The 17,932-nt window shown below is 44.5% G+C and overlaps 1 gene segment (V, D, J or C); it reads left to right on the forward strand.

The window, feature by feature from the left end:
- The window catches only part of LOC119819860, a 719,441-nt gene that overhangs the window by 594,460 nt on the left and 107,049 nt on the right, over positions 1-17,932 (forward strand). Inside the window, 1 exon segment of the C gene segment in view lies at positions 12,983-12,998. Coding sequence covers positions 12,983-12,998 — 16 coding nt within the window.

Below are 17,932 nucleotides of genomic sequence, written 5' to 3' on the forward strand. Positions count from 1 at the left end.
TCCAGCCTCTACCCTACTAACCAACAGGAGTCCATTAACTTCTGCTTCCTCCTGTAGCTACCAGCAACACAATACCTAACGTCACCTGGAGGCTCTTACAGGAGGGAGGGAGGAAGTGGTTAAATCCTTGTCTGGTTGTGGTAACAGGAGTTGAATGTTTGCTCATGAATTATGGAGAAAGAGATCATGTGCTCTATCACTAGTCACCAATTTGGGGAAAGCCTTTCAAGGCTCATGACCACCTTATCATTACTCTGAGGCTCCTCATAGCACCAGGCTGGATTTCCATGTCCTGTGTGGACACATGACCCCACCAAGCACAAGGGGATTTATGACTAAAGAGAAGGGTATTGATTGGGTATCTACACAACTAGGGAGTGCCAGACCCAGCATCTCAAGTCACCCCACACTACTACCCCAGGACCAACCATGTGGTTGGTCAGAGCACATTGGAGTCAGGTCACAAAGGCAGATCCCATCAGCAGATTACAGAGCACAGACTACAGAGCAGATATCAGATGCCTCCTTGTGGCCAGATTCATCTTTGCATGATTTGCCTAGACAGACCCAGAGAATTGGCCCCTACCCAGCTAAGTAGACTCTTAGGTGCAGATGACACAAAACAGGCAGGGAGAGATGAGAGGTGAGAGGAGGGAAAGGGGCAGAGACAGAAAATGTTAAATATTTACACAGCTGTGTTCCAGTCCCTGACCTCTGATACCCACAGCACAAGTGTTCAAATATCACAATGTGGGGTGGATCGTAGATAAATGCAATTACTGGTGAAAATAAAGGGACTGAGGTCTGGAGTTTTCATGATGGCTTCAAACACTCAGTACTGACCCAACCCTATCCCTGTTCCGTTTCCAGCTTCCGGTGAACATGTCCTTGTGACATTCGAGGACAGCAAGCTCCCTGCCCAGTCTGTTTAGAAAGAGCCTCACCATTTGTGCTCCTCATGTTCCTCTGTCCCACGTAGATGCTGGTCCTCCAGATCCTGACGTCTTCTCGGTGATTCTGGCCCTGTCTGCGCCACAGTCACAAACCCCCACCTGTAATGGGCTCTCTGTTGACCCATGGTCCTAAATCAATCTGCCATAAACAGATGTTTTGATAGTTTTTCCTCTGCTTCCATACTACAGAAGAGGAGTGGGCAAACAGGAGCTGAGGCATGTCATGTCACTCCAAGTACCCTCTCAGTCTCTAGCAATATGCCCTCTTCTTTCTAACAGTGCAGCCTCAAGAATCTTCAATTTGCTCCTCGAACATGGCCACTTGAACTGAAATTAAATTTGTTAATTATTCCCAATAAACCACTGATGCAAATAACATTTCCCAGGTATTCCCATGGAAGCGCTGGTGCATCCCCTACTCTGTTTGGCTTACTGGGTCACCTCTGAGATTTCAGCAACTGTCTCCAGTTGGTCCACAGAAAGGCAGAAATATGCAGAACCTTTTAGAAGAGCATCTTTTGACTGAGTTCAATTTGGCAGTTTAGGTACACAGCTTTCAACAATGTGAAGCTTGTCCTATGCTATTTCCCAGGACATCTCAGTTGCTGAAACCAACCTGTGAAGTCAGAGAACTGACCACCCAGAGATACCTAGTTCCTACTCTTGATGAACCTGTTGAAGGTGCTGTAAACTGTGAATTCTCATCTGTGTTATCTATGTCTCCTATGTCTTAAGAGAATCTTTGTGGGCCCCATACTCCCCTTCACAAGGCCACATTAGGACAGGAGATCTGTGTCCCTTGTTCTCCATAAGAATGCAGATCCCGCTGTCCCTTCCCAGCTTGCACCCAGAATCCTCCCCCCCCTCCCCCTTCCTCATCCTCCCGTCTTTGGGGCCACAAAATCCCACAGCTCAGCCTGTTTGGGCTCTGGGGACCTGGAATTGAGTGCACCCAGGCCGGTGGGAGGTCCCCTCCTTCATTTGACTGCCCGGAGCAAGGTAGGCCTTTGTCTGAGAGCTGCTTGGCCTGCAAGGGGACCTCACAGTCTGCAGAAGGATCCATCATTCTTTGGGGTGAGTGAGGAGTGAGTGCCCGAACCGCGGCAGCTGCCCGGAGAGGGACCACCGACTCTCCACAACTCCCCCTGCCACCAGCACACTTCCTGCTCTTCCTGCAGGGGTTATTCTCCCCGGATACTGCCTCTCTCTTCCTGTCCCTTCCCAGCTTGCACACAGAATCCTCCCCCCCTCCCCCTTCCTCATCCTCCCGTCTTTGGGGCCACAAAATCCCACAGCTCAGCCTGTTTGGGCTCTGGGGACCTGGAATTGAGTGCACCCAGGCCGGTGGGAGGTCCCCTCCTTCATTTGACTGCCCGGAGCAAGGTAGGCCTTTGTCTGAGAGCTGCTTGGCCTGCAAGGGGACCTGAAAGTCTGCAGGAGGATCCATCGTTCTTTGGGGTGAGTGAGGAGTGAGTGCCCGAACCGCGGCAGCTGCCCGGAGAGGGACCACCGACTCTCCACAACTCCCCCTGCCACCAGCACACTTCCTGCTCTTCCTGCAGGGGTTATTCTCCCCGGATACCGCCTCTCTCTCCCTGTCCCTTCCCAGCTTGCACCCAGAATCCTCCCCCCCTCCCCCTTCCTCATCCTCCCGTCTTTGGGGCCACAAAATCCCACAGCTCAGCCTGTTTGGGCTCTGGGGACCTGGAATTGAGTGCACCCAGGCCGGTGGGAGGTCCCCTCCTTCATTTGACTGCCCGGAGCAAGGTAGGCCTTTGTCTGAGAGCTGCTTGGCCTGCAAGGGGACCTCACAGTCTGCAGAAGGATCCATCATTCTTTGGGGTGAGTGAGGAGTGAGTGCCCGAACCGCGGCAGCTGCCCGGAGAGGGACCACCGACTTTCCACAACTCCCCCTGCCACCAGCACACTTCCTGCTCTTCCTGCAGGGGTTATTCTCCCCGGATACTGCCTCTCTCTTCCTGTCCCTTCCCAGCTTGCACCCAGAATCCTCACCCCCTCCCCCTGCCTCATCCTCCCGTCTTTGGGGCCACAAAATCCCACAGCTCAGCCTGTTTGGGCTCTGGGGACCTGGAATTGAGTGCACCCAGGCCGGTGGGAGGTCCCCTCCTTCATTTGACTGCCCGGAGCAAGGTAGGCCTTTGTCTGAGAGCTGCCTGGCTTGCAAGGGGACCTCACAGTCTGCAGGAGGATCCATCATTCTTTGGGGACACCAAACACCTCCGCGCTCCTTTTGAAGGAAGAGATGGGCAGGTGCCAATGCAGGAGCTCCTCCAACAACATGAAAGGCAACATGACATCACCACAAGCCAGACATCCCGAAACAACAAGAATTGAACACCCTACCCCAGAAGATATAGAAGAAACCGACATTAAACAGTACTTTATAAAAATAATAGAGGACCTTAAACAGGAGGTAAAAAACTGCCATAAAGAAATGGAGATGACAAACAAAAAGGTAGACGAAATAAATAAATCTCTCAAAGATACCCAAGAAAAACAAGAAAAACAAGAAAAAGCAATCAAACAGGTAAGGGAAACAGTACAAGACCTGATAAATGAAATGGAGGTATTGAAGAAAACACAATCTGAGGGACGACTGGAAATGGAAACTCTGAGTAAACGAACAGAAACTTCAGAGACAAGTATTTCCAACCGAATACAAGAGATGGAAGAAAGAATCTCGGACTCTGAAGATACTATAGAGGAAATAAACTCACAGATTAAAGAACTAAACAAATCTAACAAATTCTTAACACAAAACATTCAGGAAATCTGGGACACCATGAAAAGACCAAACCTAAGAATAATTGGGGTAGAAGAAGGAGAAGAATTACAACTCAAAGGCCCAGAAAACATATTCAACAAAATTATAGAAGAAAACTTCCCCAACCTAAAGAAGGATGTTCCTATGAAGGTACAAGAAGCCTACAGAACACCAAATAGACTGGATCAAAAGAAAGCATCCCCACGCCATATAATAATCAAAACACAAAACATACAGAATAAAGAACAGATATTAAGAGCTGCAAAGGAAAAAGGTCAAGTAACTTATAAAGGGAAACCTATCAGAATTACACCTGATTTCTCAATGGAAACCATGAAAGCCAGAAGAGCTTGGATAGATGTGCTACAGACACTTAGGGAACATGGATGCAAGCCTAGACTATTATACCCAGCAAAGCTTGCATTCACCATTGATGGAGAAAACAAGATATTCCAGGACAAAAACAGATTTAAACAATACGCAGCCACAAATCCAGCCTTGCAGAAAGTAATAGAAGGAAAATCACAAACCAAGGAGTCCAACAACGCCGACAATAACTCAGGCATCTAGCGACCCTTCACCAGCACAACTAGAAGAAGGGAAACACACAAACTCTACTACTAAAAATGACTGAAGTTAACAACCACTGGTCATTAATATCACTTAATATCAATGGACTCAATTCACCTATAAAAAGGCACAGGCTAAGAGACTGGATACGAAAACAGAATCCAACATTTTACTGTTTACAAGAAACACACCTCAACCACAAAGACAGGCACCTACTCAGAGTAAAGGGTTGGGAAAAGGTTTATCAAGCAAATGGCCCTAAGAAACAAGCGGGTGTGGCCATACTAATTTCTAACAAAGTTGACTTCAAACTAAAATCAATCAGAAGAGATGGAAAGGGACACTTTATACTCATAACAGGAAAAATCCTTCAGAATGAAGTCTCAATCCTGAATATCTATGCCCCTAATATAAAAGCTCCCACTTATGTAAAAGAAACACTTCTAGAACTCAAGGCAGCCATCAAACCACACACACTAATAGTTGGAGACTTCAACACTCCTCTCTCACCAATGGACAGGTCAATCAGACAGAAACCTAACAGAGAATTGAAAGACTTAATGGAGGTAATGAACCAAATGGACTTAACAGACATCTATAGAACATTCCACCCAAATAGGAAAGAATATACCTTCTTCTCTGCGGCTCATGGAACCTTTTCGAAAATTGACCATATACTTGGTAACAAAGCAAACTTCCACAGTTACAAAAAAATATTAGTAACCACCTGTGTCTTATCGGATCACCATGGATTAAAATTAGAATTCAACAACAATGCTACCCCCAGAAGGCCCACAAACTCATGGAAACTGAACAGTCAACTACTGACCCACACCTGGGTCAAGGAAGAAATAAAGAAAGAAATTAAAGTCTTTCTTGAATTTAATGAAAACAAAGACACAACATACTCAAACCTATGGGACACAATGAAAGCAGTGCTAAGAGGAAAGTTCATAGCACTAAGTGCCCACTTAAAGAAAACGGAGAAAGCACTCATTGGTGACTTAACAGCACACCTGAAAGCTCTGGAAAAAAAAGAAGCAGACTCACCTAGGAGAAGTAGAAGACTGGAAATAATCAAACTGAGGGCAGAAATCAACAAAATAGAAACACAGAAAACAATCCAAAGAATCAATGAAACAAGAAGCTGGTTCTTGGAGAAAATCAACAAGATTGACAAACCCTTAGCCAAACTAATCAAACGGCAGAGGGAGAACACGCAAATTAACAAGATCAGAAATGAAAAGGGGGACATAACCACAGACACAGAGGAAATTCAGAAAATCATTAGATCTTACTACAAAAGCCTGTATGCCACAAAATTGGAAAATGTAAAAGAAATGGACAGTTTTTTAGATAAATACCATATACCAAAGTTAAACCAGAACCAGGTAAATGCTCTAAATCGTCCTGTTAGTCGCGAAGAATTAGAAACTGTTATCAGAAACCTCCCTACCAAAAAGAGCCCAGGACCAGATGGTTTCAATGCGGAATTCTACCAGAACTTCCAAGAAGACCTAATACCTATTCTCCTTAAGGTATTTCATAATATAGAAACACAAGAGTCACTGCCAAATTCCTTCTATGAAGCTACAGTTACCCTGATACCTAAACCACACAAAGACTCAACCAAGAAAGAGAATTACAGGCCAATCTCACTCATGAACATGGACGCAAAAATTCTCAATAAAATACTGGCAAACCGAATCCAAGAACACATTAGAAAAATTATCCATTACGATCAAGTAGGCTTCATCCCAGAGATGCAGGGCTGGTTCAACATACGAAAATCTATTAATGTAATCCATCATATGAACAAACTGAAGGAAAAAAACCATATGGTCATCTCATTAGATGCTGAAAAAGCATTTGACAAAATTCAGCACCCTTTTATGATAAAGGTCTTGGAGAGATTAGGGATACAAGGGTCATTCCTAAATATAATAAAAGCTATTTACAGCAAGCCGACAGCTAACATCAAATTAAATGGAGAGAAACTCAAGGCTATCCCACTAAATTCAGGAACACGACAAGGCTGTCCACTCTCTCCTTATCTCTTCAATATAGTGCTTGAAGTTCTAGCAATAGCAATAAGACAACATAAGGGAATCAAGGGGATTCAATTTGGAAAGGAAGAAGTTAAACTTTCATTATTTGCAGATGATATGATAGTATACATAAGCGACCCCAAAAACTCCACCAAAGAACTCCTACAGCTGATAAACTCCTTCAGTAACGTGGCAGGATACAAGATCAACTCCAAAAATCAGTCGCCCTCCTATACACAAAGGATAAGGAAGCAGAGAGGGAAATCAGAAAAGTATCACCTTTCACAATAGCCACAAATAGCATAAGATATCTGGGAGTATCGCTAACCAAGGAAGTGAAGGATTTATTTGACAAGAACTTTAAGTCTTTGAAGAAAGAAATTGAAGAGGATACCAGAAAATGGAAGGATCTCCCCTGCTCGTGGATTGGGAGGATCAACATAGTAAAAATGGCAATTCTACCAAAAGCAATCTATAGATTCAATGCAATCCCAATCAAGGTCCCATTAAAATTCTTCACAGAGATTGAGAGGACAATAATCAACTTTATATGGAAAAACAAGAAACCCAGGATAGCCAAAAAAATCTTATACAATAAAGGTACTTCTGGAGGCATTACCATCCCTGACTTCAAACTCTATTACAGAGCTACAGTATTGAAAGCGGCTTGGTATTGGCATAAGAACAGAGAAGTTGACCAATGGAATCGTATAGAAGACCCGGATCTTAAACCACAAACCTATGAACACCTGATTTTTGATAAAGGAGCCAAAAGTACACAATGGAAAAAAGAGGGCATCTTCAACAAATGGTGCTGGCATAACTGGATGTCAACCTGTAGAAGAATGAAAGTAGATCCATATCTATCACCATGCACAAAACTCAGGTCCAAATGGATTAAAGACCTCAATATTAATTTGAACACATTGAGATTGATAGAGGAGAAAGTGGGAAGTACTCTACAACAAATGGGCACAGGGAACCGTTTCCTATGCATAACCCCAGCTGCACAGACTTTAAGGGCAACATTGAATAAATGGGACCTCCTGAAGTTGAGCAGCTTCTGTAAAGCAAAGGACATTGTCACTAAGACACAAAGGCAGCCTACTGACTGGGAAAAGATCTTCACCAACCCTGCAACTGACAAAGGTCTGATCTCTAAAATATATAAGGAACTCAAGAGACTAGACGGTAAAATGCCAATTAACCCAATTAAAAAATGGAGCGATGAACTGAACAGAGAATTCTCAACAGAAGAAGTTCGAATGGCCAAAAGACACTTAAGGTCATGCTCAACCTCCCTAGCTATCAGGGAAATGCAAATCAAAACAACTTTGAGATATCATCTTACACCTGTCAGATTGGCTAAAATCCAAAACACCAATAATAACCTTTGCTGGAGAGGTTGTGGGGTAAGGGGCACACTCATCCATTGCTGGTGGGAATGCAAACTTGTGCAACCACTTTGGAAAGCAGTGTGGCGGTTTCTCAGGAAATTCGGGATCAACCTACCCCAGGACCCAGCAATTCCACTATTGGGAATCTACCCAAGAGATGCCCAATCATACAACAAAAGCATATGCTCATCTATGTTCATAGCAGCATTATTTGTAATAGCCAGATCCTGGAGACAGCCTAGATGCCCTTCAGTGGAAGAATGGATGAAGAAACTGTGGAATATATACATGCTAGAATACTACTCAGCGGTAAAAAACAATGACATCTTGAATTTTGCAGGCAAATGGATGGAAATAGAAAACACTATTCTGAGTGAGGTAACCCAGACCCACAAAGATGAACATGGGATGTACTCACTCATATTCGGTTTCTAGCCATGATTAAAGGACATCGAGCCTATAAGTTTGGGATCCTTGAGAAGATAATAAGAAGAACCTCCACCTGACGATAGATGAAGAAAATGACAGAGCCCCACCTTGGAGCACCGGACTGAGCTCCCAAGGTCCTGATGAGGAGCAGAAGGAGAGAGAACATGAGAAAGAAAGTCAGGACCGTGAGGGAACCTCCAGCTGGCGACAGATGGGGAAGGTGACTGAGCCCCACATTGGAGCACTGGACTGAGCTCCCAAGGTCCCGATGAGGAGCAGAAGGAGCGAGAACATGAGGGAAAAAGTCAGGAACGAGAGGGGTGCGTTCACTCATGGAGACGGTGGGACAGAACTAATGGGAGATCACCAACTCCAGTTGGAATGGGACTGATGGATCATGCGACCAAACCCGTCTCTCTGAGTGTGACCAACAGCGGGGGCTGACTGAGAAGCAAAGGACAATGGCTCTGGGCTCTGATTGTTCTTCATGGACGGGCTCGGTGGGAGCCTTCTCAACTTGGTCGATCACCTTCCTGGACCTGGGGGGAGTTGGGAGGACCTTGGTCTTAGCATAGAGTGGGGAACCCTGATGGCTCCTTGGCCTTGAGAGGGAGGGAGGGGAGGTATGGGTGGAGGGGAGGGGGAGGGAAGGGGGATAAGGAGGGGAGAGAAAGGGGAGAAGGAGGGGAGGGAGGGGGGAGGAGTAGGGAAGGAGATGGAAATTTTTAAATATAAAAAAAAATAAACCATGAGAAGAAAAAAATAAAAAAAATAAAAAAAAAAAAAAAAAAAAAAAAAAAAAAAAAGAATGCAGATCCCTCGTGTCAGTCATTACAATTCCCCAGAACTACTTTTCAACAGTGGTCATGGGGAAAATGCAGCACAGGACTCCAGACATCCAGACACCTGTGTAGGCCTCAAGTCTTCAAAGAAACAAAATCAACCTCAGAAAAAATAGATTCTGAAACTAGGCTTTGGTGTCACTGAGTGCCTAGACAGTCACTCACCAGTCCAGGACTCAAAAGAAGACGTGTGGTCACCTGGCCACAATTGGAGAAGAGAATTGAAATCTGACATCTCTGTATTCCCTTATCTGTTTTACTACCAAGTCCAAGCTGAGGGAAATACCGAGGATGACTGCCACTATTAAATGCTAGATTGGGGAGGAGGGAACTAAACCTTTCTGGACAATTTGGGAACATGGACACTGAACGACAACACATGGGAACAAATTAAGTTGGAGAGAGGCACAAAGTCCCCATCCCAGGCATTAGTAAGAAAACCCCATCCAAGAGCCCTGTCAGACACCAAAGTGGCATGAGAGAGATAAGTGGATCTATCCCAATAAGAGTTCCCTCTTCTAGACCAAGATTCAGTCCCAGGAGCAGCCTAGAGGTGACCAGGATGGCCTCCCCCGGAGGCCTGAGTCCTTCAGCTCTGAGTCAAAGCACATCAGAAGCAACAGCATCTCTCCTGAAGAGCTGTTCTTAAGCCAAGCCATGTACCCAAAGGCAACACCAAGTATGTGAGACTTTGGGGGGTGGGGCCTTGTTACAGTACGAGTATTGTAAAAAATCAGGTTCTCTGCTTTCACAGTGGCTCAGACCCTGACACCCATAAACCATGGCAGGACTGGGTCCTTAAGTAATGTCTGCCAAGGAAACTGTGAAAATACCTTGTGTCCTGAGACTTCTCATACAGGGCTATATAGAAGGATGGGCCAAAGAATATGCATTGCATCAGAAAGGGGGAAGCTGTGGATCACACCATGTTACAAGTAAGGAGAGGAGAAGCAAGCCAGATTGAGCTTTGACATAATGTAGGAATAACAAGGGACTCTGCAGGTTATCCAGCAGGCAGTGCCCAGGAGTACTTGTGTGAGGAATGCCTATTCTTTGTCCACACACTGTCTTGTATTTATATTAATATACCACCTGCCGCTGAAACCTATTTTAGCACTGTGTGACTGACTGCTGTTTATTGAACCAAGGGCCATGTGCATGACAGGTAAATGCTCGACTACTCGGCTACATTCTCAGTCCTGCCTCAATACCATATAATAGTTGTTTTAAAAGTTAGTGTCGACATCACTATAAAGAGAATCAGTAGGGTAAGCTGAAAGGCAGACGTGCACCGATTGTCCAGGATGTGGAGCTCAGAAGCAGCAAACAGACTCTGTCTGACTGGAGAGCAGGGACAGCTCACAAAGAACTACCAGGTATTGCTACTGGACTCTACCAGGGGAGACGCTACAGGCACACAGGATCAGCCCGCTGCTACCACCATGATTGCGGGCAGGTGACTCCAGGTGTGAGCCTGTGACACTCAGTAAAGCCTGCAAGAACAGCAGACACCCCACAGTCCCTGGGACACCATGACACCAAGGACACAAACTGGCAGGAGGGGCTTTTGTTACTGGAAATGTGGAGCAGATGTTTACCCTGAATTACCAAGGAATGCAGACACTCAGTGGCAGGTGAGTGATTGGGCTTAGCACAAAGCCAGGCAGAGTCTGGGTCTGAGGGCTGAGTTTTGGCCGCTGCTTTTCTTAGAGTGGTAGTTCAGTCATGCCTGCTGTGATACAAACATGTTCAAAGTCCTCTCAGGGCCTCAGAGCCTTCTTGATGAGCAGTGGACATGGTGGGTTTCACCTGTGGGCAGAGCTTGTGTCACAACCTGAGCACTGGGTGTCTCGGGGCAAGTTTTATGTGTGATGTATGACACTGTGTGTATACCTGCTAGAGTAGTAACCACAGTGCCTCAGGCTGCCACAACTTCCCTTCACTGTTGATTGCTTCCAGGTCTCTTCATAGCAGGGTCCCCGGAGATGACATTGATACAAGATGTCCTCAGCTCTCTACTCTCATAGGGTAGGCTTGAGTGGGCATAGCTATCACTAGCTTGTCATTTTTGTGACATGTGTCTTTTTGTGTGATGTGTGATGTGTGTGTGTGTGTGTGTGTGTGCATGTAAATTCAGGTTCATGTCCCTAGTACTGTTGTTCCTGTTCTTTTACACTGGAGAGAGAACCAGGGGGTATATGTTCAACTGGATAGATAGCCTTGTTCATCTTCTTGGAATGTCCTAGACATGTTTCTGCCTCACTGTGTGTTACTGTGGGACCAAGTGCCCCAAACTCAGCATGGTACAGACTCTAGCAGAAATGTCTTGGCATGCAGCTCCTTCACTTTAGTAGGATTCAGTGTCCTCTGGTGTCTCTTTGACCTTGTAGTGAAAATCCTTCACCCCTGAGTCTTCTGCTAAGATCAAAATGTTTCCCATCCCAGTGAACAAGGGCTCTGTCTCTGAGTGGGGTCTGTACCATGTTAGGTGGGGCCACTGGTAGAGGCCAGTTGTCTGAACCTGCCATAGGTACTGTTATAGAAGCCCTAACAGCCTAACAGTATGACTATAATAGAGCCTGGGATTATCAACCCTAACTCACTGGTGCTGTCTAGGCTCAGATGTGAGACCCCGGGCCAAGTCTAGTGTACCATATATCCTACCTGGATAGCTACTGTAGCTGAGGGATCCAGGGCTTTGGGGAATACTCTGAACACATGGAAGGTATTCGTAGAATGCCTCATACAGAATCCTCCTCCTGTCACATTGTGAAACCAGTTTAGTGGCCCTCTGCTCTTCCTGTAATGGCCTGCTGTGCATAGCTTTCCTGTAGCTTCTAGGACAGATGGGATGAGGCAGGTGGATGTCAGCACTGGGACAGATTTGGAGGAATGATGGGATGGTTCATAGGTCCTGGGGGTCAGTTCAGTAAAAACAGAGGACCTGCTGGTACTAGTGTCCTAGGGAGAAACACACTATAACATCACAGTGATGCAACCTCACACGCCATGGTCCAGATGTGCATGCTCAACCTACCTTCTCTGTGCTTCTGTGGCTGGAGAGACAACGGGAAAGGAGAGGGGCAGTGAGTGAGTGCTGAGGTTCCACAAGGGGCCTCACATTAGGGGTCCCTGGAGAGAAGTAGTAGGCTCTCAAGGAACCAAAATGGCTAATCCTGTCCCCATCAGCCAGAGGGCTCGATTTTGATATGGTCTCCTAGGTCTTTCCTGGCCTTAGACAGGAAAAGTTTAAAAAGGAGATGTTTACAGTGGAAGCTCCTCAAACCAGAGTACAGGGCATCTAGGTGGGAAGATTCAGGGTGGTTACTGCCGGCATTCTGTTTTTTGACAGATCCATGATGGTCCAAGAATGGGTCACAGAACCTTTCTTGGGAGAGCAATAACCTGATATGGGACCAGGGAAGCATATATCTTAATTAAGGGAGCCATCTGAGTGTTGTCAAGAGACATGACTCTAGAGGGGTTCCTGGGTTTCCAGAGAGATGCCCCCAGCTAGTTCCTTGGGCAGCTGAGGAGAGGGAGCCTGAAAAGGCCAGTTCCAATAGCCATACTGATGAATTTCTTGCATATCACCCTAGAACCTCCACCTGGCGATAGATGAAGAAAATGACTGAGCCCCACATTGGAGCACCGGACTGAGCTCCCAAGGTCCTGATGAGGAGCAGAAGGAGGGAGAACATGAGAAAGAAAGTCAGGACCATGAGGGGTGCATTCACCCATGGAGACAGACAGTGGGACAGAACTAATGGGAGATCACCAACTCCAGTTGGAATGGGACTGATGGAACATGAGACCAAACCGGACTCTCTGAATGTGGCCAACGGTGGAAGCTGACTGAGAAGCCAAGGACAATGGCGCTGGGCTATGATTCTTCTGCATGGATGGGCTCTGTGGGACCCTTCTCAGCTTGGTTGATCACCTTCCTGGACCTGGGAAGAGTTGGGAGGACCTTGGTCTTAACATAGTGTAGGGAACCCCGATGGCTCCTTGGCCTGGAGAGGGAGGGAAGGGGGTATGGATAGAGGGGAAGGGAGGGAAGGGGGATGGAGGAAAAAAAACAAAAAAAAAGAGAAAAAAAGAATGGGTCACAGAACCTTCTTGGGAGAGCAACGGCCTGACTGATCCTTTTGCCATTTGTAGAGGCAATCGGGAGCCTATGTAGATGACGTCATTCCCAGCTTTCAGGAACCTGCTCTTATTAGTTTTGCATGATCAGGTTTAAACAAGCACAGACTCCATGTGTTCCCCCAGTGCCTGGTGACCCCCTGCTGAGTGTGTGATGGGAACACTCTTTCTTGTGAGTGCCAGGTTAGGACGGCCCAAATCAAGGGTTTCTGGCTGGTTGTTAAGGCTCTCTGAGTCCAGCTTGGAGTGTTTACAGCTCTGATAGAACAATCTCTAGGGCCCTTCCTATAAGAATTGGATACTGGTCCAGGTGGAGATTTGAGTGGCTTCTGGGGGGTAGTATCTCTGGCCTCTGAGACAGAGGCTGTTTGGAAGCAGATCTTAGGGTACTATGAGGACTCTGTGGTCTTTGGGAAATTCTGTGTCAATGACTGCCTTCAGTGGTCGACAGTCTGATACAAACCCTTAGGTGCCAGCTCCTCTAGCCCCCACTGTTGTTCGGAGCTGAGGGACTCTGCTGGGGCCCAAGGGTCCTCAGTGCATTTTTGCTGCGGGGTATAATACTGTGGTAGCTACCATAGTCAAACACAGTAGAAGATCCCTTCACAAAAAGGCCTGTCACAATAGAAGAGCCTTGAACTCTGCAGGACAATGGGTTCAGTGGCAGCACAGGCAGCAGTGCAGACTCATGGGCCATGCCGAGCAAAGGTATAGCCTGTTGTCCTGTGGTTGTAACTATCCAGGAAGGTCCAGGAAGCTGCCCCTTGGGTCTGCCACAAAAGTATTTCCTAGATCAATTAGTCTCTGAATGTGATTCTTCCTGCATGGTTCTGGGGATCATTATGAGGAAGAATGACAGGAACTTCTGGAAAGGCCTGTTTCTGGGTGGCTTCATGACTGACATGCTGCCTTTGTCCCCTGGAGGAGATGGTGATGATGTCTTGAGACCCTGACATGTGGGCAGAGGAAAGGCAGAAGCTGCAAGCAATGTTAAGAGAATCCAGACTTTGTGCTTTGAGGCACGCCTGCCCTTTCCTCTTTGAACACCACGAGGACTATGTAGACCCATCCTATACAGATCCAATGTTTCCCTGTCTGTCTGTGTGGAGCTTCTGCTGCCCTTCGGCCCCTGTCTACTCTGTACAAGTTCTTATTCTTCCCTTCACAGCACTTTGACAAGGAGCTTGCAGATCAGAGGCATTTTTGTTCATGGATCTCTTAGGCCATAGTGGTCAAAACTTAAAATGTGACTTTGGCTCTCACGCTCTCCTTATTCCTTCATTGCCCTGTTCATTATGGACTCTTCCAGAGGACTCTGGCTGTACTCTCCTTATGTCACAGTAAAATTTAATCCTTGGCCATATTTTGGAGGCAGTCACGTCCTCAAAAATTACAAATGCTGAATGAAATGTTGTTAGTCAACTAAGAAACCACCTGCATTCCAGAACAAAGTTGTCCCCCGTCTTCAATGACTCGGTGCCAATGGGCCCATCATCACTGGAGGTCAGTGTGACACATTCCTCCATCACTACCATCCCCTTATTTTCCCTATGCACATGCTCCGTACCCTCTATAAAGCACACCATCAGGACCTGGATAGCCTCACTATCTTACTGAAAATGGCTTGGCCTCAGTATAACTCAAAGGCCAGCAACAGCACACTGGGGTTCTAGTTCTTGCAGATTGGACCAACGACTGCCACTGCACAACAAAATGATCCTGAAGACTCTTATCTCTAATATCTTACAATTTTCCACTCTTAAACCTTTAGTATCTATGATTTCTCTGTGCTCTAATCTTAAGAAATGATTTAAGACTTTTTTGTAAGCAGTCTTTATCTAAGGATTGTCATTCAATTGGGTGTGGGGAAAAGAAGCTATAATTTTTTTAAAACAAAATTTGTCTTAAATTTTTTAACAAAAGGATTATAGTTAAAACCTATACATGGGTAAGTTTAATTTGCTACAACGTACTATATATGTGATTCAACCCTTGTTTAGAATATACTATCTATGTAACTTGGATTTAACTCTTGTTTAAAAAAAAATCTTTTAGGAAAACATTTTTAAACAGCAACCATATGACTTGCCTCCATTTTGACTGATGACCTCATCAAGATAAAAACAAACATAATTGGCAGCCATTTTTTACTAACATTAAGAGTATGTGCCATGTGATTTCACCATCTTAAGATGACCATGTGGCATAAAGTGACAATTACAAAACTTCTCAGCTCTCCTAAGACCCCAGTTTATCACTGGATTTGAACTTAAACTAAGGGAAGCAACAGCAAGTCTCCAGACTATTTTGTACCAGGGTGGTTTTGTATAATAAGAAATTCCTAAAGTTATAAAGGTATACTTATATTATAACAGCCGACTTAGAAATTTATAACTAACTACTTATATCTTTGCTAATTGCTCAACACCAAGCTTCTAGAAAATTTAGATAAGTAAAAATACACATATGATAAATAAGTTATGTTGGGATAAATTAAGATTTCTAAATCCCTAGGTTCTACTCAAGTTCACAGTAATATTGTCTAAACTTCTTTGTGTTTGCTAGCTTTGTTAAGTTTTAGCTCTTGGAGCTGGAGAGATGGCTCAGAGGTTAAGAGCATTGCCTGCTCGTCCAAAGGTCCCTGAGTTCAATACCCAGCAAACCACATGGATTTTAACTCTTGTTTAAAAAAATAAATCTTTTAGGAAAACATTTTAAACAGCAACCATATTACTTGCCTCCATTTTGACTGATGAACCTCCATCAAGATAAAAACAAACATAATTGGGCAGCCATTTTTACTAACAATTAAAGAGTACACAACCATCTGTAATGGCATCTGGTGCCCTCTTCTGGCCTGAAGGCATACACACAAGACAGAATATTGTATACATAATAAATAAATAAATATTTGTTAAAAAGTTTTAGCTCTTAGGATAAACTAAGACATATCAAAACAAAAACAAGAAAATACACAAAAGAACCACGGGACCATAGTCTAAAGTGGGACGCTATAAAAAGATCAGGAGAGTTCTTATGGTGTAAAGTTTTATTTTGATACTAAAGGTAATTCCGTTAAATGTTCAAGTCATTTTTTTTTTTCTGAGAAAGAGTTTTTCCTGTGGAATGGTCCTAGCTGTCCTGGAGAACTTGCTCGGTAGGCCAGGCTGACCTCAAACCCACAGAGATCCGCTTGCTTTCTGCCTCCAAGTGCTGGGATTAAATGCATGTTCCAGCCACTACTCAGCTTCAACTCAAATTTTTAAGTTCAAAGTTAACAAGGATAAAGCTGTAAGATTCTAGTCTTATAAAAGCTACAAACTTAAACTGGTAAAGATATTTCAAATATACAAGTTAATGTGTTTTCGCCGCTAAGCCTAAAGTAAGTAACTAAATCAGTTATACTTAATAGATAATGGTCCTGAAATTCTTCAGAGATCTGAGAATATGGCATTTAAACTGTTTTAGAAAATCTTCCCATAATAGACATGCCCATACCTAGTGGGAACCCTATAGTCTCCAAAGAAGACAGATGGGGCACAACAACTCTACCTGAATTTGTAACACTAACCACTGGGAAAGATTTCCTTGCCTTGCCACCAAGGCTCTGCACAAACTGTCGACAGCTATGTGTTGAGTGCCTACTCTGTCTGCTCAAAGTAAGGTCAGTTTTCCAAAGTTCCTCCTCCACAGGTAAATCCTGCAGTCAAAGACCCATGCCACTCTGTGTGGGAGTTGAGACCTACAACTACTGTCCCCACAGAAATCATAGTTATCATGGAGCCTAGGGAAACTGTCTGGGTAGTAGGTACATCTCTGTCATTTTAATTACTACATAGGCCATTTGGATTTTACTACTTCCTGCTATAAGTTATCCTTCTCAGATCTCTGATGATGTTGACCTCACTAAACTGTAGGCTTTGTCAGTTTAACATCAGCAAGCAATTAGTGCTTCCTCCCAAAGGGCTCATTTAAATCAGGCCTCAGGGACTCACTTTCCTGGATTCTAGCTGAGAAAAGCTGTTGACCTTGCTCCCAGACTCTGAGAGGAGATAAACTCAAAAAACAGATTTCAATGGAACTTTTTTGAACTATTCTTTTAATTAAAGAAATTTGCTTTGCAATGACTGCTCTAGACATCAACCACTTGTGTCTCATGGTAAATTTGAATAGGAAAGTTTTAAAGCTTATGCCAATTTGGAGGGTCTCAAAGAGTTTCTCTAAGTTTATAAATGTAAGTTGTGATGGTCTGAGGCTATGGAAGCTTAAGGAAGTGGGTCTCGAGAATGTATTTTTAATGTGCTTAGCAAGTTGTGAAGGTCTCGTACATGATTGAAGGCATATGAAAAATAGTTTCGTATTCCTTTCCTCCTTGCTATGCTGTTGTTATACTAAAACTTCAATGGATTTTTTAATTTACAAAAAGAGATAAATGGTTGAGATATAAAGTATTACCACTTATTGAATCTGTACTGAGATCCACGCTGTAGAAAAGAAAGTAGATTTAATGCTGTTGAAATCATAGTAAAAACTTGGAACCCAAAAAATATTCTGGGTTAGCAGCATTAGCTCTCTTTCCAGAGGGCTGGATACATGGATTGGACAGTGGGGCGATGTTTCCTCAGCACAATCAAGATGCACTTTTAAGCTTATACGAAGATTAATCTTGAACTCCATTGACCGATGCCTGGCAACTGTTTGGCTTTAGAAAGTGTTCAGTCAAACAGACTCCCAGTAATAAACTACTTCTAAGTTTTCCTAC

The sequence above is a fragment of the Arvicola amphibius genome, chromosome 7 (assembly GCF_903992535.2).
Source record: "Arvicola amphibius chromosome 7, mArvAmp1.2, whole genome shotgun sequence".
Taxonomy (NCBI): Eukaryota; Metazoa; Chordata; class Mammalia; order Rodentia; family Cricetidae; genus Arvicola; species Arvicola amphibius.